The sequence below is a fragment of the Poromitra crassiceps genome (assembly GCF_964638095.1).
Source record: "Poromitra crassiceps genome assembly, chromosome: 4".
NCBI lineage: Eukaryota > Metazoa > Chordata > Actinopteri > Beryciformes > Melamphaidae > Poromitra > Poromitra crassiceps.
Window position 1 is genome coordinate 10,720,742 of NC_139626.1, and position 22,881 is coordinate 10,743,622.

A 22,881-nucleotide genomic window follows, 5' to 3' on the forward strand; every position below is an offset into this window, starting at 1 on the left:
ACTCACTCACTCACTCACTGACTCACTCACTCACTCACTCACTCACTCACTCACTGACTCACTTACTGACTCACTCACTCACTGACTGACTGACTCACTCACTGACTCACTCACTTACTGGCTCACTCACTGACTGACTCACTCACTTACTGGCTCACTCACTGACTGACTCACTCACTCACTGACTCACTCACTCACTGACTCACTCACTCACTCACTGACTCACTGACTCACTCACTCACTGACTCACTCACTCACTGACTAACTCACTCACTCACTCACTCACTGACTAACTCACTCACTCACTGACTGACTGACTGACTCACTGACTCACTCACTTACTGGCTCACTCACTGACTGACTGACTGACTGACTGACTCACTCACTCACTGACTCACTCACTCACTGACTCATTCTCCCTCCCTCTCTCTGTGCCATGGTGGCCTGTCCTTGTGTCTGGCAGCGGGGTCGATCTGCCTGCAAGGACAGCCTGAGCTGGACACAGCAGGCGCTCTGTTTCACCCCCGCTCCTCATCCCTGCTCCTCATCCCCGCTCCTCAACCCTGCTCCTCATCCCTGCTCCTCATCCCCGCTCCTCAACCCTGCTCCTCATCCCTGCTCCTCATCCCCGCTCCTCAACCCTGCTCCTCAACCCTGCTCCTCATCCCCGCTCCTCAACCCTGCTCCTCATCCCCGCTCCTCAACCCTGCTCCTCATCCCTGCTCCTCACCCCTGCTCCTCATCACCTGCTCCTCAGCCCTGCTCCTCATCCCTGCTCCTCATCCCTGCTCCTCAACCCTGCTCCTCATCCCTGCTCCTCAACCCTGCTCCTCATCCCTGCTCCTCAACCCTGCTCCTCATCCCTGCTCCTCAACCCTGCTCCTCATCCCTGCTCCTCAACCCTGCTCCTCATCCCTGCTCCTCATCCCTGCTCCTCATCCCTGCTCCTCATCCCTGCTCCTCATCCCTGCTCCTCATCCCTGCTCCTCAACCCTGCTCCTCATCCCTGCTCCTCATCCCTGCTCCTCATCCCTGCTCCTCATCCCTGCTCCTCATCCCCGCTCCTCATCCCTGCTCCTCATCCCCGCTCCTCAACCCTGCTCCTCAACCCTGCTCCTCATCCCTGCTCCTCATCCCCGCTCCTCAACCCTGCTCCTCACCCCTGCTCCTCATCCCCGCTCCTCACCCCCGCTCCTCATCCCCGCTCCTCACCCCTGCTCCTCACCCCCGCTCCTCATCCCCGCTCCTCATCCCCGCTCCTCATCCCCGCTTCTCATCCCCGCTCCTCATCCCCGCTCCTCATCCCCGCTCCTCATCCTCGCTCCTCAGCCCAGAAGTGCCATGGCTGTGAATCATAAGAGGAGGCGGCTGCCTTCCTCTTATGATTGAATCCACATTCCCTTTTCCACCGCTGGTGAGAGGGTCAACAGGAGGCGGAGGAAGGGAGGGAGGGAGGGAGGGAGGGAGGGAGAGAAAAAAATAAAAGTGAGTCTTTTGTAGTAAAAAAAAGAAAAGATGCACTGCAGATGAAAAGCATATGATTTGATCAAACACACTCTGTGGTCGTTACCTAACCAAGCGGTAGGTAGGTAGAAACAAGACAAGGGCTGGAGTCCATCTGCAGGCCCAGAGTGAACCCTAGTGGCCGAGAGCAGCAGTGACACACCGGCTGGGGGCTGAGCTCTTCTCCTCTCACAGTGGGAGGTTCTGTGCTGTTCTCTTGTGCGTTCTTCCTCACAGGAGTGTGACAGCACTAACACCCTCTTCCTCTGCTCTGTGCTCCTCCTCTCCTGCAGCTCTGCTGTCCTCCTGGTGTGAGGAGCTGGGCCGCCTCCTCCTCCTCCGGCACCAGAAGAGCCGGCAGAACGAGCCTCCGGGGAAAGTCCCCATGCAGCCTCCCATGAGCTCCATGAAGCCCAGCCTCTCACACGGGTCAGTGTTCTGTGTCCCAGCCTCTCCCACGGGTCAGTGTTCTGTGTCCCAGCCTCTCACACGGGTCAGTGTTCTGTGTCCCAGCCTCTCACACGGGTCAGTGTTCTGTGGACCGGGCCCGGAAAAGCCCTCGCTCTCCCCATGGATGGAGCCCCACTGTTCCTTATGGATCACTGGCCAGACTAACTGCCAGACTGAGGCCATGTTCAGATTAGGAGGCCAAATCTGATTTGTGAACTTTAGTGACCTATTAATGACTTTATCCAGATTGGTTTTATGAGTCTGAACGCTCCAAGTCTGATTTGTGTCACTTGTCCCAAACCACATATGGAGGTAGTTTCCAATCTGCTTTCGACTGACAGATCCACCAAATCTGATTTGAACGTCACTCGCAACTCGTCATCAAATGCTTCTGCGCAGGAAAACCACGTCACCAACGTACGTATTTACTGACGCCTACGTCGTTACCATAGCAACCCATGCAGATAGGCTGTTTAGGTCTGGACACACAGATCCGACTTGAGAATCAGATTTGTGGCAGTGCGGACACACTCCCAAATCAGATTTAGGAAACCAATCAAGATAATGATGATTAATGACTTTATCAGCAAATCAGATTTGCCTGTAATGTGAACATGGCCACTGCTCGCAGCACGATCGATAGGGAAAACCAGCACCTCGCCACCCCTACTATGAGCGCTTCACAAACACAAAGTCAACACAACAGGTTGTGAGAATGTTTTTAGTGCCCACATGATTTTTGTGCTGACACTAAAAACCTTTGTCCTCCGCAATGCAAAATGTGATTTGTTCAAGTACGGTATATGTCAGTGTTTTTGCTTTTTTAAACGAGCTTAGATTGTTTATTTGATAGGGGCAATGCAAGTTAACATAGTACCACTTCAACTTGTTACAAAGTTGATGGAACTGATGGACCGGATACAGAGATTATCGCTATTTGCTCGTTTCCAACTCCTGTCCCTAGTTGGTGTTTTAATAAGAGATTAAAAAAAAGGAAAGTATCAAGGTTATATATAATTGTCGAACATTATGAAAAGTTGAATCATGAAGTAACTAAAATGCATAGAGCTCTGATTTTACATCAGCCAGCTTTTAACATTTTTATAAAAAAAAAAAAAAAAAAAAATATCTTGAGTTACTTTTATTCAGTACATTTGAGAGCCCTTTCTGGAAAAGGCTAGACTGCCCAAAGGAAGTCTTATAGTGTGCAATTTTACAATTGTCACTTTCCTATGCCTGCTGATAAACTTGCGTAAAATATCTGGTGCTAAGTTTTGAGTGTGTTTTTGTCTGTTGCCCACAGAGATGGGTCTTTTCCCTACGACCCGGTTCCCTGGCAACAGAACACCAATCAGCCGCCGGGCTCGTTGTCTGTCGTGACGACTGTGTGGGGCGTGACCAACACTTCACAGAGCCAGGTGAGATCCCGCACATGTGCAGTAGAAGTGTATCTCAAGGTTGATTTGTAGGCTGATAGGGTCGTGTTGTAGTCCCGCGGTGCTACTGCAGGACGGTCTTCATCACTACTAGAGATGGAACGATATGAAAATGTCATATCACGATTATAGTGACCAAAATTATCACGGTTACCAGTATTATCACGGTTTTGATGATGGTCAGTATTTACCATGTTGTTCAAAGCACTGTAATCATGGTAACACTGTAATTACGGTACCACGGTTTTAATGATAATGAAAAATTGAAACGGTACCGTTATCATAAGGAATTTGATCACGGTTATCATTAAAACCGGTTATCGTTACATTCCTAATCACTACTTACACTACAGCTGTAATATTAGCAGGTGATGGTTGAAAACGGGACCACAGAGGGTTGCAACACAAGACTCTATGGGGTGAAAACAGCCAGTGGGTTTAGTTGTTTGAGTGCAAGAAGTGACTATCCTATGACGACCCCAAAATAAGGCAAATCTCAGGATAATGTCACTTAAAAACTTCTTGGAAAAAGTTAAAGGTGCTGTAAGTGATGTTTTTGTGTTAAAATAGACCTAAAACAGCTCTATTTTCCATTAGGAATTACTATTATAGTGTCTTTTTTATGACACAGTGCTTCTGTTCTGCTGCACATAGCAGAGGAAGTTTCAGGGTTGCCACCACCTTTTATCCAATCAGGAGGCAGAACTCCGCACAGAGGCAGGCCTCTGTGTGCATCGACAAATGGGAGGGGGACTGCTCACTGATGTCTGAAAAACGAAACCTAAGTATCCAGTCAAACTGGGGCAAATCGCTGACAGCACCTTTAATTTGCATTGTAAACTAAAGAAATTACCCCATTGACTGACTTTATTTCGACGGTAATAATAGAAAAAAATAAATTGTTTTTTTTTAAGTAACGACAGTGTGACAAACAACAACATGTGGTATTAGAGTGTCTTAGGTTTTCAGTGTTTCGTGTTATCTGCAGCACATTGGAGAAGTGAAAACAAAGTCTTTTATGTGTGCTGTGGAATGGCACATGGTCGATGGTTGGGTTTAGGGTTTCTTGCAGGCATGTCCAAAGTCCGGCCCGGGGGCCAAGTGTGGCCTGCAGACCGATTTTAAGTGGCCCTCGGCTTGTCTCTCAAAATATACTATATGTGGCCCTCCACACAGTATTGGTTGGAGAAGCAGCCGGCCCCCCAGTATTTTCACATGATATAGTCTGGCCCCCATTCAAAAAAAAAGTTTGAACACCCCTGGTTTATTGGGTCTACATGCACCCATAGGTGTTGTATCTCTGTGGTGTGGTTTAATACCCTCCAACCCGGTGACTTCTTTGTATGATGCTCCCTGAGGTCCAAAGCCCGGCATTAGACATGAAGATTGCCTGGATTCCAGGGCTCAGAAGTTTAAAGCTATTTGTGAAATGGCATTAGTGTCTAACAAAGTTTTGTTTTAAATTATGTTATCTAAACTCGAGGCCTTTAAAAGTCCTGAATCCACTTAAATTGAGCATTATATTGTAAATTGAGTTTTACCTGCCTTTAAAAAAATGGCTGTTGTTTCCTTGGGCTTGGATGGAAGTTGTTTTTCTGGTGAGATATCATACACAGGCCTACAGCATATTTCCGAGTTGTTTTGATTGACATGTTTATTTCAGTTCATGTCATTATAATTTCTATTCAAATCATCCTAAAAGTTGATGCAACACCCTAGTCTAAAAGCACCCAACATTGACCCGTGTTTGTGTAACAGGTGCTGGGGAATCCCATGGTCAACAACAACAATCCCATGAACCCCGGGGGCAACCCCATGGGCTCGGGCATGTCCGGGAACAATCCAGGGATGAACTCGCCCCAGTTCCCTGGCGCTCAGCAGCAGTTCCCCAACAAAGGCAACTCCAACCAGGCCTACATGCAGCAGGGCATGTATGGGCGACCCAACTACCCTGGTGGAGGAGGCTTTGGTGGCAAGTGAGTGTCTGGATAGTGGATTAGTACTGGTCACTACTCAGTAGTACGCCAAATATGCATTAGGTGGGGGGGGGGGGAAGATAAGCAACGCTTATCACAGTATTAAAAATGTCTGTTTGCAAGGTTATACTGCAAAGAAATTCTGTCAATTCGTCAGTCGTTCAGTCTATAAACAAGTAAAAAATTCAGACGATTCCACTGCAAATTTAACTTGTTTCTGAATTTCTTATATATTTTTTGTTTAGAAATGAATGAGGCAGCACTAACGCCAAGATGACGACACTTGATTTAAGTAGCCTAGATGCTTGGCAGGTGATTTACAAACAAGTGGAATTATTGCACCCATTTGGCAGATTCTCTTCACATAAAGAAAATAGGATTTGAAGACTCAGTACTGGATGAAATGACTTGTTATTCTTTGCAGTGTTTTGATAGCATCTGTTTTCAAGCTGCTCACTATTGACGGTGTTCTTCCACTAACAGGCCATTTCTTGTGTGTCTCTTCTTCACAGTTACCCTGGAGGGCCTAACGCTGGCCCTGGTGGTATGGGCATGCCCCCTGGTGGTATGGGCATGCCCCCACACTCCCGTCCACCGTCCGACTTCACCCAGCCCGCCGCTGCTGCCGCCGCAGCCGCTGTCGCCGCTGCTGCTGCCACGGCAACCGCCACTGCCACAGCCACGGTGGCCGCGATGCAGGAAACACAGAACAAGGACATGAACCAATATGGACCGGTAGGATCAGGACACATTCTATTGATTTGCACCATTACATTCATATCAGTATTAATTGATCAAAGCTTTGCTGATCAGGAAAATATTGGTGCTCGTGGCACTTATTTCTGCAGATCATACTGTTTTGATCAATATCAAACCGACTATTTGGGAGCCTACTTGATGCTCATTGACTTTTCTGCAATCTATCTATCTATCTATCTATCTATCTATCTATCTATCTATCTATCTATCTATCTATCTATCTCTATATATATCTATAAAAGGGAGCAAGTGGGCATTGTTTGTATTGAGGCTTATTATTGATGGTATCTCAGTGTGAAGAGAAACTAAAGAGCTCAACTAGACTGGGCAAAGCAGCGTGTTGGCACATGTTGTAGCCTCTAATAGACTCTGCTCAGTAGCATTCTGCAACTTTGACAGCCAACTCTGAGATGACTGACTGAACCTGTTTAACTCTGAGATAACTGACTGAACCTGTTTAACTCTGAGATAACTGAACCTGTTTAACTCTGAGATAACTGAACCTGTTTAACTCTGAGATGGCTGAACCTGTTTAACTCTGAGATGACTGAACCTGTTTAACTCTGAGATGACTGACTGAACCTGTTTAACTCTGAGATGACTGAACCTGTTTAACTCTGAGATGACTGAACCTGTTTAACTCTGAGATGACTGAACCTGTTTAACTCTGAGATGACTGAACCTGTTTAACTCTGAGATGACTGAACCTGTTTAACTCTGAGATGACTGAACCTGTTTAACTCTGAGATGACTGAACCTGTTTAACTCTGAGATAACTGACTGAACCTGTTTAACTCTGAGATGACTGAACCTGTTTAACTCTGAGATAACTGACTGAACCTGTTTAACTCTGAGATGGCTGACTGAACCTGTTCTGTCTTCTAGATGAGTTCCTCTTTCCAGATGGGACCAAACCAGGCGTACAACAGCCAGTTCATGAACCAGCCAGGCCCCCGTGGCCCTCCGTCCCTCCCTGGGAACATGGGCACAGGCCCCCCCATGGGAATGAACCAGCCCAGGGGCCAAGGCATGGGGCCATTCGGGGCCCACGGCCAAAGGATGCCCCAGCAAGGCTATGCAGGACCCCGGCCTCAAGGCATGGGCATGCAGGGCATGAAGAGACCCTACCCAGGGGAGGTAAGTGGAGGAGAAATTAATTCACACTTGCACTCACTCAGCCTAACGTTCAACCTCAAGTTAATTCACTGTATGTTGAAAATGTATTTTTAATCATTTCCTCCCCAGCCAAACTATGGTGGGCAGCAGTATGGACCAAACAGCCAGTTCCCTAACCAGCAGGGGCAGTACCCCACACCAAACGCCTCCAGGCCGCTGCCCTCCCCGAACTACCCCGGCCAGAGGATGCCAGGACAGCAGATCCAGGGCCAGTACCCCCCACCCAGTGGTGCCATGGGCCAGTACTACAAGGTAAAGTATTGCTGTATGTTTGTTCAATGTTTTGGAGCGTTTTGTAGTAAACGCACCAAAATTTAAAATGATTTGAAAGCTTCATACAAAAATGCCACATCTACGCTTTGGAATTTGATTCTACCTAAAGTTAATCAATCAGTATTTAAAACTCTGATCTGACTCGGATGATTCTATCCTCAAAAACAAAGGTCTATAAATGGCTCATAATTTAATAGTAAACCATAGGGGAGCAGTGGCGCAGTGCTAGCGTTCTTGCCTCGCACTCTCGCTTCACAGCAAGAAGGTCCTGGGTTCGATTCCCGCCTGGGGTGCTTTTGGCACTGGGGGGTATGTCTCCCCATGCCCTCGGTGCCTGGTCCCCAGGTGTGCTACCTCGTCCATTAATATAGGTCAGTGATCTCGTTGAAAGGGCCTTGCTGTGTGGAGTCTGCATGTTCTCCCCGTGCTCCCCTGGGGTTTCCTCCATACAACATCAATATGGACCCCCACTAAAAAAAAACATGCAGAAGATCGCCGTCTGACCAACGGCGGTTGGAAGAAGTTGGTCCACTGCAGCTGCCCAGCGCTCCTGGGCCCAGTTGCACAAAGCACCTTAGGTTAAGATTTCCCTTAAGCCCTTTTCCCACATGCGCTTTATACCGCAAAATGACCGGAACGTGGTCTAATGCCTGCATGTGAGAAAGTTGTCGTGCCGGTATAAGCGCGACCCCGTCATCGCGGAGATTTCACCAGTTTCGAGCCAGTCAGAAGAGCGGTATGCGCGATAGCGGACTCAAGTAGAGAACGGGTCCAGTCATTTCCCGCGACACTCTCATGGGCGAGGTGTACACACGTTGCTTAATGTTCCAGCGGGCATAATCTAATCATTCGCGCACATTAAAGCAAACTGGCGAAATGATCTTGTGATAATAAGAGCAGTAGCCTATGTCAGGTTCATGTGTGGGTGTGCTGATTTTCCCCTCTCCTCTCTGCTGCCTGCTCGTCCTCCTCCTTCAGTGACAGCCCGACAGGGACACAGACGAAGCAAATGCACGAAGCGAAATGTGGAAGTATTTTGCTTACGTTGCCGACAGCGAAGGCAAGCCCGGACACATCAAACGAAGCCAGTCTGTAAAAAGTGCTTCAACGCGACGCAGGTGAACGGATAAACAAGCAAACTTATTTCACCATTCGGAGTTTTGGACACGTCACTCCCCACCCGCTCTGCAGTGCCGCCCCGCCCCCCAACATACAGGCAATTTAGCTGCTAGATTCTCATATGCGCGAGCCGAAGTGTGAAGGGAAATGTCCGATATTGACTTACAGGTAATTTTCCGGTACGCATGTGGGAAAACGGCTTTAGAGTCAGAGTTAAGGTGTCCATGAAATAGAATCGGCTGCACAAAACACCCTTAAATCTTGTGCTTATGTTTTCCTTAAAATGTTAAATGTTTATGGGGAAGATTTAAGGGTGTTTTGTGCAGCCGATTCTATTTTATGGACACCTTAACTCTGACTCTAAGGGAAATCTTAACCTAAGGTGCTTTGTGTAACTGGGCCCTGGCCTGCATGACCATGGAGGAGGACGCGCCAGGATGGGTCAAACCTGGAGGGCAAATTTCACGGCGCCTCCAATTGCGTGTGTGTACTGGCTGCCGTGTGTGTGTGTGTGTGCATGTGTGTGTACGTGTGTGTGCGTGTGCACGTGTGTGTGTGTGTGTGTTCTGGCTGCACGTGTGCACCCGTGTGCATGTGTGGTGTGTCGTCTGTGATGAAATAAAGACGGGGTTTGTCCGTCCGGTTTCTTCTTCTTCATAATGTTCTTTCATGTCAGCGATGGTTTTGTGAGATTAGGGATCTGCCCCCCCCCCCCCCCCCCTAATGTTGTAATTTCATTAATTTTGATGTGTTTTATCCATTTACAGCAAGAGCCACCTTTCAATGGCCAAACCAATCACTTTTCTGGGAGTGGATATCAGTACAGCCAGGGCAATATGAATGGGGTAGGTTCAGTACTATAACACAGGTGTTATCTCAGTTTGAGCACAATGTCATATTGCCTACATGCTGTGGACACAGGAATGTGTTTGACTTACCAATTCTGCCCTGATTCTAGCCGCCCAGACCGGTGGGTAACTACCCCCACTCCCCAGTGCCAGGCAACCCTACACCACCCATGACCCCGGGCAGTAACATCCCCCCATACCTGTCCCCAAACCAGGACGTCAAGCCGCCCTTCCCCCCTGACGTCAAACCAAATATCACTACACTTCCTCCTCCTCCAGGTGGGTGTGTGTGGAGTCAATGTCCTGTAGAGCAGTGTGTGTCGGTAGGGTCTGCGGGCTGTCAAAGTGCCATGAAGCTGCCAGGAAAATAATAAAGAATGTAAACGCAGTTGTATTCCTTTCAAAGTTTGCTACGGTCTGACTCTGTCTCCTGTTCACCTGCACACAGCCAACCCCAACGAGGAGCTGCGTCTGACGTTCCCAGTGCGGGACGGGGTGGTCCTGGAGCCCTTCAGGCTCGAGCACAACCTGGCTGTGAGCAACCACGTCTTCCACTTACGGCCCTCCGTACACCAAACACTCATGTGGAGGTAACGCATCACCCACTGGGTCATCATATTGTAATGGGTTGGGTTTGTGTGCTGCTGTTGTGTGTTGTACTGTTCTGTGCATGGGGAGTTACGGGGGTCTGTGAAGGCGACATTTAGCCAGTGGGGGGGGGGGTGAGAGAGGGATTCACCTGTGATTGGCTGGGGGGAGGGGAGCTGTGAGAGCGGGGGACAGCTCGGGGAGTTGGTGTGTGGAACCTGAGAGGGAAGGTTGGGTGTGTGAAGAGCGGAGAAGCTAGGAGGAAGCGAGCGGGGGTTTTGGTGTGTGTTGTGGGGTTGTTTTGGCGTGGGCTACGGCTGACAGTAGCCCCGGACCTGTGTGTGATAAAGAATAAAGTGCGGTGACTAGATCCTGACTCGCCTGCTTCCTGACAATGCTACACTGGCGTCAGAAGAAAAACTAACGACTGGAAGGCTCGAGCGCGACCTGGCGTTAGCGGTTAGCTGTTTGTGTGCTAGCTGCTACAAGGGCCACGTGGAATGGTGCGCCTAGAAGAACGCCTGTCGGTGGACGGGGGGGAAAAGGAGCTACCGACCCCGGAGTTTAGCTCGGTGCTTGCTAGCATGGAGGGCCGCCTGAAGCAGGAGCTCAGCGCGGTACTTGCCGGCGTGGAGGCCCGCTTGATGCAGGAGATCAGACGGCTGTCGGAGGCGACGCCTGCCTGGACAGAGGGGCTTATGGAGCTACTACGGGAAGTCGCGCAGCGCGGAGAGAAGCGGACGGAGGAGCCGCAAAGAGTGTGTTGGACCTGTGGAGAACCGGGCCACGTGGCGAGGTGGTGCCGCAGCGGTTCCGGGGGACAGACGGGGTACGCGGAGCAACGATACTGGGGACGGCCAGGTGTCTGCTGGTCGTGCGGAGCCTTCGGGCATCTCGCCAGGGGGTGTCCGGAGGCTGTCGGGGAGCAGAGGACGGCGGGAGAGGAGAGACGTGCAGGCGGCTGGCAGGTGAGACTCTGCTGGTCGTGTAAGAGGCCTGGACATTTGGCCAGAGACTGCACTGAGACAGTGGAAGTCAGGGAAGAGACACGGGTTGGGGAGAGTGTGGAAAGCCGGGGGGAAGAGAACGTTGTTAGGATCGGGAGAGCGACGCTCATATTTCCAAGTGAGCAGGTGTCGCCACTAACGCCGGAGGGACCGGCACAGCCAAGCTGCGCTACGCCCCCCACGGTTGTTGGACGGGAAGCCGAGGTGGTGGTCGCGGCCGGTTGTGTTCTCCCTGCTGTCCTGAACACGCCGCCCCCTGGGGGAGGGGGACAGGAGGACGAGCGCGGGCGAGAGGCGGAGAAAGAGGGGGAGTGTTCAGATGTGGACCCGGCGGACGACATGGCCATTTGGTCGGTCGAAGCGAAGGAGTGGAAACGCAGGCAGGCGGAGGACGCGGATATCGGTCCGGTGTACACGTGGGTGGTGGCCGGACGCCGGCCCCCTGTGGAGGAGAGTCACACGTTTTCCGGTGCCACGAAAGGACTGTGGGACATGTTTGCGAAGCTGCGTCTGAGTGAAGATGGAGTTTTGGGGAGGGGGGAGCACGGGAAAAGAAGGTTCCAGACGGTTGTACCCAGCTCCCTCCGAGGGCTGGTACTGCGGTGGGCGCACAAGGGCCTCGGCTGTCTCGGGCATCGCGGGCATGAGGAGACGCTCCGCCGTGTTCGTGGGGGACACTACTGGGGCAAACACAAGGAGGATGTGCGGAACTACTGCAGTGCGTGTGATGACTGTGGGACACAGGGGGGGGCTGAGGAGAGTCACCCGGCGGAGGAGTGACCCCACTGGGGGGGGGAGAGGGACTTGTGTGCTTCTGGGGGGCCAGAAGCTTTGATGTGCGGGGGAAGTGTAACGGGTTGGGTTTGTGTGCTGCTGTTGTGTGTTGTACTGTTCTGTGCATGGGGAGTTACGGGGGTCTGTGAAGGCGAAATTTAGCCAGTGGGGGGGGGGGGTGAGAGAGGGATTCACCTGTGATTGGCTGGGGGGAGGGGAGCTGTGAGAGCGGGGGACAGCTCGGGGAGTTGGTGTGTGGAACCTGAGAGGGAAGGTTGGGTGTGTGAAGAGCGGAGAAGCTAGGAGGAAGCGAGCGGGGGTTTTGGTGTGTGTTGTGGGGTTGTTTTGGCGTGGGCTACGGCTGACAGTAGCCCCGGACCTGTGTGTGATAAAGAATAAAGTGCGGTGACTAGATCCTGACTCGCCTGCTTCCTGACAATGCTACACTATATACTGTAGTACAGGGATGTTCAAAATCTGAGACCGTGGGCCTCCCCTCAGTTTACCTGTTTAGTTTCACTCAATTCCTGGATGCCTATGGGATTATGATTAGGGTATTTGATGCCATCGAGAGTCAACAATTGAACCAAGATAGCCTGATATTGCTGTTTGACATACTGTAGGCCTACTTCAGATTACACCAAATACAGAAAAAAGAGCTCTGTCTGAAGACATGTATTTGTTTCTGACTCTGGGAAAGTGGGAAAATCAGTCAAATTCACCAAAACGCGTGTATTGGGGCGGCTGTAGCTCAAGAGGTAGAGCGGGTCATCCACTAATTGCTTAGTTTGGATAAAAGAGGTCGGTGGTTCGATCCCCGCCTCCTCCAGTCTGCATGCCAAAGTGTCCTTGGGCAAGATACTGAACCCCAAATTGCTCCTGATGGTGTGTCATGATGGTGTGTCAGGTAACTTCCCACCATCGGTGTGTGAATGTCTGTGTGAATGGGTGAATGTAGCTATCCATTGTAAAGCTATATAAATACCATTTATTTAACCAAATCACGCACATTTAGGCTATTCTGTGAGATCTCCTTTTGATAACAAATAATAACTAATGTCATATTTTTTCACCTCCATTCACTGAGCCTCCCCTGAAACTGTTTGGAGCCCCCCCTGGGGAGGCCCTCCTCCCACTTTGAAAGCCCCTGCTGTAGTACATCCTTCCCAGATATTTTATACTTATGATATTTAGTCAACTAAAACTAAAACATTTCAGATGACTGAAATCTGACTCAAACTAAATGGCATTTTAGTCAAAAGACTGACTAAAATGAAATCCAAATTTGCTGTAAAAATTAACACCGCATTGAATAAATGCTCCCCCCCTCCCCCCCTTTGCTTGGCAGATCGGATCTAGAGCTGCAGTTTAAGTGCTACCACCATGAAGACCGTCAGATGAACACCAACTGGCCGGCGTCGGTCCAGGTCAGCGTCAACGCCACGCCCCTCACCATCGAGCGGGGCGACAACAAGACGTCGCACAAACCACTGCACCTGAAACACGTGTGCCAGCCAGGGAGGAACACCATCCAGATCACAGTCACTGCCTGCTGCTGTGTACGTAAAACACCCCCAGAAGTAATAACAATAAACACCTCCAGAAATAATACTTAGAGGGCTATACAAATCCCCCCCCCCCCCCCCCCCCCCAAAAAAAAACCTATATATATGTATTATGTTTTGTTTGCTAGCACGCTCTGTCAGGTCTTTTCTTCTCTTGGATTCACACAATGGAGAAAGTAATAACAGCTAACACAACGAGGCAGGAGGAGGATGATGGTAATGGTGACTTTTTTCTTCCCACAGTCGCACTTGTTTGTGCTGCAGCTGGTCCACAGGCCGTCGGTCCGCTCTGTGCTCCAGGGCTTACTGAAGAAGAGGCTTCTACCCGCAGAGCACTGCATCACCAAAGGTATTATTCATCGCGTTGCCCTACAGTGTTTTTAATATACACCCCCCAAAATCTAAATTCTTCCCCTGGTCCTTGCTCACCCACTGTCTTTCTCCATATTTCTGCCCCAAAGTCAAGAGGAACTTCAGCAGCGTAGCAGCGTCGTCGGGCAACGCCACACTCAACGGAGAGGATGGCGTGGAGCAGACGGCCATCAAGGTTTCCCTCAAATGTCCAATCACCTTCCGGCGGATACAGCTTCCAGCAAGAGGCCACGACTGCAAACACGTCCAGGCGAGTGATAGATAGATCCATGTATCTGGTGCCAATAAGACACCTCAAGAGAGACAAAGATCAGTGCACTGGATAACAAATATGTGATGCTATTTGGTCTTGTTCTTGCAGTGTTTCGATTTGGAATCATATTTACAACTGAATTGTGAGCGGGGGACATGGCGATGTCCTGTATGCAAGTGAGTTTTTCCAGCTGAAATACAATAGCAAGTTCTTAAGTATTTGAAACACATGGACGGTATTTCAACTGCAATGTCTTTTAATTGTCTCGCTCAGCCTTTAACTCCTGTCTCAACTCTCTCCTCAGTAAAACAGCGTTATTAGAAGGACTCGAAGTAGACCAGTACATGTGGGGAATCTTGAATGCCATCCAAAAGTAAGTCAAGGCTCACCACAACTTTGACATCTGAGACTCCATATTGCATCTGTATCAAATAGTGTTAGAATCACTTTGAACAGTAACCACTGATCATGGTAATGGAACGCCTTGTTGATTAATAGCTCTGTCTGTATTTCCCCCAGCTCGGAATTTGAAGAGGTCACTATTGACCCGACATGTAGTTGGCGACCGGTGGCCATCAAATCTGATATCCACATCAAGGAGGATCCAGACGGACCACTGGCCAAGAGGTTCAAGACCATGAGTCCCAGCCAGATGATCATGCCCAATGTGATGGAGATGATAGCTCAGCTTGGCCCCGGCCCGTCGCCCTACCCGTCGCTGCCCTCTCAAGGGGGCAGCAACAGTGAATACGGCAGCCAAGGTAGGATAGAGTCAGAAGAAGATGAAAATCATCGTCAACTCATTATTCACAAAACGCACATCCCAACCGCGCAGCGAAAATAAGCAGAGACCCCTCCCACCCAGCCCACCACCTCTTCCAGCTCCTCCCACCCAGCCCACCAGCTCCTCCAGCTCCTCCCACCCAGCCCACCAGCTCCTCCCACCCAGCCCACCACCTCTTTCAGCTCCTCCCACCCAGCCCACCAGCTCCTCCCACCCAGCCCACCAGCTCCTCTCACCCAGCCCACCACCTCTTCCAGCTCCTCCCACCCAGCCCACCACCTCTTCCAGCTCCTCCCACCCAGCCCACCAGCTCCTCCCACCCAGCCCACCACCTCTTCCAGCTCCTCCCACCCAGCCCACCAGCTCCTCTCACCCAGCCCACCACCTCTTCCAGCTCCTCCCACCCAACCCACCACCTCTTCCAGCTCCTCCCACCCAGCCCACCAGCTCCTCCCACCCAACCCACCATGAAGAAGAGAGTTGTTTTTGTAGCGGACAGTGCAGGGGGTAAAACAAAGAATGTAGCCTACTACTTTGAGTTCGGTACACAGCAAGCAAGCAGAGTATCCACTGTTAGCCATATCAGATAACGTTATCGTCGACAATGACGAGCACTTTATGGTAAAACATACCTGGACTCCAACAAAGAAAGCTTCAGATAGTTTTCTCTCCTCCGAGCGTAGCGCGAGCCATTTACGTCTATAAGACCCGCAGATGTTAACGTAATTCCCTGGAATGCGAGACTTAACGAGCCAGTTACATGGCGTTGCATTCTTAGACATTGCAGTTTGCTTTTATTTGGTATCTTACATACAATTGGCTAAATTATTAGTTAATTCAGAGTTAGATGATACTGGAGCAGCCAGCCATTTTTTTTTATTTTTTTTTTGCCGGAAGTCGTCACACGACCACACAACCGGGTCAAATGGGCGTGGCTACATAAGGTGAATAGTGTTGTGTTTGTTTTGTCTTTCCTTTTGCACTGGAACTGAGTCACCATGCTGTACCAAACAATTACCACCAACACTGTTGCGTGGCACTAATAAAGTATCTTGTATCTTGAAATTGTATGGATATGCAGAAATGTGCCCTTTTCCCTATGGATCTACTCATTTGTGTATTTGTTTATTTAAAAGGATCCCCATTAGCTGCCGCCAAAACGACCGCTAGTCTTCCTGGGGTCCGAACACAATACACAATACATTCCAGCAATTGTAACTGTAGACAGTAAAGTTTTGTTTTTGTGTGCTAGGCAACAGTTACCAGGGGCACGGCAACTTCGACTTCCCTCATGGCAACCCCGGTGGTACGACGATGAATGACTTCATGCACGGTCCCCAGCTGTCCCACCCACCGGACATGCCCAACAGCCTGATGGCACAAGACAAGCCCCTCTCCCACAACATGCCTGACTCAGTGAGTTATCCCACTAGTCGCAATCACTTCCTAGCCTCTCCATTAGTCTCCTCTGGCCTCTCCAGTAGTCTGTCCTAGCCTCTCCAGTAGTCTCCTCTGGCCTCTCCAGTAGTCTGTCCTAGCCTCTCCAGTAGTCTCTCCTGGCCTCTCCAGTAGTCTCTCCCGGCCTCTCCAGTAGTCTCTCCTGACCTCTTCAGTAGTCTCTCCCGGCCTCTTCAGTAGTCTCCTCTGGCCTCTCCAGTAGTGTCTCCTCGCCTCTCCAGTAGTCTCCCCTGGCCTCTCCAGCAGTCTCCTCGCCTCTCCAGTAGTCTCCCCTGGCCTCTCCAGTAGTCTCCTCTGGCCTCTCCAGTAGTCTCCCCTGGCCTCTCCAGTAGTCTCTCCTAGCCTCTCCAGTAGTCTCCCCTGGCCTCTCCAGTAGCGTCTCCTCGCCTCTCCAGTAGTCCCCCCTAGCCTCTCCAGTAGTCTCCCCTGGCCTCTCCAGTAGTCTCCCCTGGCCTCTCCAGTAGTCTCTCCTAGCCTCTCCAGTAGTCTCCCCTGGCCTCTCCAGTAGTCTCCCCTGGCCTCTCCAGTAGTCTCCCCTGGCCTCTCCAGTAGTCTCCCCTGGCCTCTCCAGTAGTCTCCTCTGGCCTCTCCAGTAGTCTCCCCTGGCCTCTCCAGTAGTCTCTCCTAGCCTCTCCAGTAGTCTCCCCTGGCCTCTCCAGTAGTCTCTCCTAGCCTCTCCAGTAGTCTCCCCTGGCCTCTCCAGTAGCGTCTCCTCGCCTCTCCAGTAGTCCCCCCTAGCCTCTCCAGTAGTCTCCCCTGGCCTCTCCAGTAGTCTCCCCTGGCCTCTCCAGTAGTCTCCCCTGGCCTCTCCAGTAGCGTCTCCTCGCCTCTCCAGTAGTCTCCCCTGGCCTCTCCAGTAGTCTCCCCTGGCCTCTCCAGTAGTCTCCCCTGGCCTCTCCAGTAGCGTCTCCTCGCCTCTCCAGTAGTCTCCCCTGGCCTCTCCAGTAGTCTCCCCTGGCCTCTCCAGTAGTCTCCCCTGTCCTCTCCAGTAGTGTCTCCTCGCCTCTCCAGTAGTCTCCCCTGGCCTCTCCAGCAGTCTCCTCGCCTCTCCAGTAGTCTCCCCTGGCCTCTCCAGTAGTCTCCTCTGGCCTCTCCAGTAGTCTCCCCTGGCCTCTCCAGTAGTCTCTCCTAGCCTCTCCAGTAGTCTCCCCTGGCCTCTCCAGTAGCGTCTCCTCGCCTCTCCAGTAGTCCCCCCTAGCCTCTCCAGTAGTCTCCCCTGGCCTCTCCAGTAGTCTCCCCTGGCCTCTCCAGTAGTCTCTCCTAGCCTCTCCAGTAGTCTCCCCTGGCCTCTCCAGTAGTCTCCCCTGGCCTCTCCAGTAGTGTCTCCTCGCCTCGCCTGGTTAAAACCATCCTGAACCTGATCACGTGATCTGGATGGTTTACCAGGCTCTCTCCTGGCTGCACTGTATGGTTACTTGTAATTGGCCAGAATATAAAAATGCAACAAAGTAAACTTGTCTACTATGGTTCATACTTACTAACTGTGCCCCCCATCCCCCCCTGCCCCCCCACCCACCCCAACACACACACACAGATACCTCATCCTGCCGGCACTGACCAGTCGCACAGCTCGTTGCAGCAGAGCTTACACGCCTCTCCGCACCCGCACCCTGGGAACCAATCGGGGCAGCAGCTACACCACAGCGGGCCCCCTCAGCCCTCGCGACAGGCTCCACAACAACAGCAACAGCAGCCCGGCCCCAACAACCATCCCCACAGTGACCTGGCCTTCAACCCCTCCAACAGCCTGGACAGCCAAGCGGGGTCGGACATGCCAGAGCCTTCTTTAGATGTGAGTGGGGGTATCAAAACTTTTTTATTTATTTATCTATCTATCTATCGTATCTATCTATCTATCTATCTATCTATCTATCTATCTATCTATCTATCTATCTATCTATCTATCCATCCATCCATCTATATATAACATTTTGTATGTGGGGTCTGTCCACTGTTTCAAGTTCTGTGTTCGGCCACAGCTATGCCGTAACCGGTGTGGCAGGTTAATTAGGGCAGATTAATTGCCCTAAGGCAGATTGCTCTAAGGCTGAGGCTATAGTTCAGTGATGATGTCATCAGTGATGATGTCATCAGTGATGAGTATAAGTAGGTAGAATCTGGGAGGAACCAGACGGAGATGACAGAGACGTTTTTTTTAAATTAGATGATTGCCCTAATTGTCATCAGTGATGTCATCTGTGATGATGTCATCAGTGATGTCATAGAGCAGGCAAGGCCGCGACGCACAGTGGTCATCAGTGATGTCATAAGAGGAAGTTAGTACAGCGGTCGAACTGCAGGGTGGGCGAGCCTAGGTATCGAGCGCTGCCTAGTAGTATATAAATATTCAAATGGGAAGAAAAAAAAATCAGTAGATTCCATGTAATGGGACGCAGTGACTCCAATGAATAGTATACATTTTTACTACATTGGACAAATGGGACACACCTCTGATTTTAGTGCTTCATGTATTTTATGTGACTATTTTAGGGAGAATTCATGTTTATTACAATAGCTTCCATGTCATGTGATGCAGTCGCTCTAAAGCACTGAAATCCAATGAGAGAGGTGTGTCGTTCTTGTCCAGTGTGATGATCATTCAGAGACACCGCCTCACATTACATGGAAATTCCATTATGGATCTTTGAAGAGTCATGGAAAAGTTTTGAAATGTTATCCATGAAAAGATGTGGGAACCCTGGATTTAGCAGCCAATGATCTTTGACTCATTGCAGTTCACGTGAATACCTGACTGAAGTTGTGTTGTCCCTCTCTCTCCCTACAGCTTCTCCCAGAGCTCGCTAACCCAGACGAGCTGCTGTCCTACCTAGATCCCCCGGACCTCCCTAGCAATAGCAACGACGATCTTCTCTCGCTCTTTGAAAACAACTAAGGCGATTCAGACACGCAGAACTATAAACTTATCTGACTGAAAAGAACGGAGGCGATTCAGACAAACAGAACTATAAACTTCTCTGACTGCCTGCAGTTGTTTCCCCCTGAGAGCCGGCACAGTCGCTCAGTACTTGATCAACACAAAGATGCACTCCCTTTCTCTTCTTCCTCTTGTACAGTTTTCCTTCGCCAGCGCAGATTGACTGAACGAGGTTCAAACTCAAAAGACAGGGCAGTATGCGTGGTGGGCCTGCTGCCCTCCTGTGGCGATACCTATGAACTGTGCAGCTATATTCAGTTGATTTCTTTATGCCACACAGGTGTATGTGTGCACATTAGGAAAAGTGTTGTAGCATTTTTTTTTTTACTCATGTTTTCTTTCCTTTTGAGAACAAAAGGAATTCATTGTATAAAACTGAAAAAAAAAACTGAAAAAAACAAAACTGTGCTCTCTGGCCAGTGTGCATTATGTCCATATTGTTATTCCATTGTATTGTGACAGAGTCTGGTTAGTAGCACTGTTTCGTCTGCCACACATCATTTAAAAGCACAAGAGATGATGGCGATGCAAAAAGAAATACTTCTCTCTCTTTACAGAAGGAAACAAGTGACACGATCAATTAGAAAGCTCAGCTTTTGTCTGTCCTTGACGTTTTTGTTTGTTTTGTTTTTTGCTGTTCCCCCAAGATTTTAAAAAGATTTTCGGGAATGATCGGCTTCCACTTTGTCTACAATTATTATTGTGATATATATATATTTTTGTCAAAAAGAGATATCCCTGCTTTTCAATCCTCTGAGGGTTGGCAGCTGGAACGGAGAAGATTTTGGCCCGCCGTCTCCCGAGAGAGAGAGAGAGAGAGGCTACGCGAAAAACAAATGCTGAAATGGGTGTTTATACTGCAAACCACGAGTAGCGTACTTGTACTTCTACATATTGTCTAGCTATCATTCTCCTGTATAGAGGAGTGATATTCACGGAAAGGTACAATATGAGAGAACGAGGTTCCCTTGACTATCTCGCTGCGTTTCTTGCTTCTAGCCAGAAACTCCTTCCATGCTGTCTGCTCTGCGTGAGCCCAGCGTTGCTGCTGTCAGCATTTCTTTGCAAAGTTGCATCTCTCTCCCTGTTAAATGATGTACTGTTGAAGTAGTCTACAAAGTGCATGTGTGCCAAGCCCTCGTCTAGTGATATTCCAAGTGGTAAAAGATTGTGTGGTTTTATCAGTTGCTGTTTCCACAGCCCTTTTGTTTGTTTGTATGTTTGTTTTTAATTTAGTATGACTTATTTAACACTAACATTTGAAGGGATAATGCTGATATCGGCAGTGCATTGATCATGCATCCGCTTGATATATTGTGTTTGTGTCGATTTTTTTTCTTCTTCCTCGTTTTTGTTGCTGCAAAATTTAAACTATCCATAAATCTTTGGGAAACTGCTCAACATCACCAAAGTTAGAGGGATGAGAATGGAGAAGATTGTGTTTGCCTGTTTCTGTTCCTGTGTGTGTGTGCGCGCGCGTGTGAGTGCGTTTCTCTCGCTGTGATGGGAGCTAATGTTGATTTCAAAGATATACATAGAAGGGGAAGAAAAATATACAGTTTATCCAGAGGTGTGGTTTTTCAAGCAGTATTGGAGGAGACCTTTTGCCACATTTGTTTTCAATTTCACTTTTTGAGAAGAGTGCTGTTCAGTGTATGCAAATGTATTATTTTTTAAGAAAAGCTATTGTACTGTAAATATCCTTGTGAATATTTTTGTATCATCTTGATAATGTTTGTCCTTTCATAATTAGTCGTCCAACTTAACCCACTTATGCTCCCGACCTCCGTCTGAACCTGTATCTGAACCTGTATTGTATGCTGTCACCAGCACACAATAGTTGTCTTCTCTCCTCACCACATAAGCTATTTCCATTCACCTTACCCGCAGCGCACTCAGTAAGCCTCTATAGTTTATAGCCAGATGTGTCTCTCTTGTCTTATTCTCCCAGCTCCCCATCCCAGCATCAGATCCAGATGGTCACGTCACCTAATTTCACATGTCAAGCGCCGTTTCAAGCATGATTTTCTTTAACGCTCAGATGTATTCGACTCAAAATGATCAATGTTGTCTATTCACAAATTTATGTTCACATTTTATCAGTAATAATGATCAATAATGGTTTCAAAGGATATGGCATCGGTTGGCTTTCAGTGTAATTAGTGAACCACGTGGATATAATTGTTGCTAATATACACAAGTGGTATTTCGAAGATATATCACAACCTTATTATTCTAAAGAAATTCACAATAGTTTTTATTTTTGTTATTGAAAATGTGGCTTTTTTAAAAGCTTGAGACCATTTTACATTTTTTTTTATCCCCTTTTTTGTAACTTATTTTGTACTGGCTTTCCTTATTAAACTGCAAGGTTAGAAATATAATTTCTTTCAGCTGTAGCAATGTGTTCATGAAAACAACTGGGTTATATATAAACATTTTAAACTTCATTATGTTTTAGAAATATGATTTGTTGCAGTACAATAGTGACATATTTTTCATATTTAAGTCAAAGAGATATCAATCTTGTACCAATGAAATGAAAAGTCCATCTTTTAACAATACACTGCCACAGTATTTCTTTGTATTCGCTATCTGAATTGAAACCTTTGATCAATCCCATGGAAATAGCTACAGTATCATTTCACTTTTTCTTTTTAAATGTGAGCCAATGTTGTGTATTAGCCAGCACCCTAGCCCCGATATGACTCTTTCCGTGTAGACTATGCTACCCTACAAGAGTCCCGTATCCATACTGTACATAGACTTGACTGCGACTCTGGCTCCCAAGCTGTTTAAATCAGCGATATGCACGTATTTACAAGTGTCACAGAAACATTTCAAAGCCACATAGAGGAGAAGGGTTCATAGCTTCTCGACGTCGGGGTTAGAAAGCTCGACGCTGCTCATAAATGCCTCTTTTTATCAGAAGTCTGTGCTGGTGACATTATTTTTTCTGGGTTAGAGCGCCCAGCCCTCACAGCGCTCAACAGCGCCACCCTGGTCGAAAGCTCGATAAAAAATAATATCAGCACCGAATTCAGATGAAAAGAGGCATTTATGAGCAGCGTCAAGCTTTCGAACCCCGACGTCGAGAAGCTATGAACCCTTCTTCTCAAGTAGGTGGCTTTGAAATGTTTCTGTGACACTTGTAAATACGTGCGTATCGCTGATTTAGACAGCTTGGGAGCCTGAGTCGCAGGCAAGTCTATGTACGGAGACGGGACTTTTTGTAGGGTAGCATAGTCTACACGGAAAGAGTCATTATTGGGGCTACCAGCACCCCAAATTTGTAGTTGCACAATCATGACAAAGGGTCATTTATCTGGGAGAAATTGTTTAAAAAAAGGAAACAAAAAACAAAAATACTGAGAGCAGTGAGGAAAATGCACGTTCATCTATTCTGGCCTAGAGGATCTTTAGTGCAAGGCTAGGTCAAAGTGGGTCAACGTCCCAATGATGCCTGTATATATGTAAATGAATATAGAGACATGTGAACAGAAATGTATTCATTTTCCCTGGGAATGTGCATTGTTTCTTCAGAATAATAAAACGCTTGCAACCCCCTCTACTGGAAGTGGCTGGATATGGAAAAGGAGACTTGT

The 22,881-nt window shown here is 48.8% G+C and overlaps 1 protein-coding gene across 1 annotated transcript; it reads left to right on the top strand.

Moving 5' to 3' along the window:
• Positions 1-1,800: 1,800 nt before the first annotated feature.
• On the top strand, positions 1,801-19,234 carry LOC310775518 (zinc finger MIZ domain-containing protein 1-like; the record flags this gene model as incomplete). Its single annotated transcript, XM_083635680.1, has 18 exons — positions 1,801-1,932; positions 3,257-3,371; positions 5,148-5,365; positions 5,878-6,100; positions 7,010-7,261; positions 7,370-7,552; positions 9,460-9,537; positions 9,651-9,819; positions 9,989-10,130; positions 13,258-13,468; positions 13,718-13,823; positions 13,936-14,096; positions 14,208-14,275; positions 14,404-14,472; positions 14,619-14,860; positions 16,136-16,299; positions 17,876-18,133; positions 19,127-19,234. The coding sequence occupies exons 1-18, from the start codon at positions 1,889-1,891 to the stop codon at positions 19,232-19,234; spliced, it is 2,811 nt and encodes a 936-aa protein (XP_083491806.1). The 5' UTR covers positions 1,801-1,888.
• Between the last annotated feature and the right edge of the window lie 3,647 nt (positions 19,235-22,881).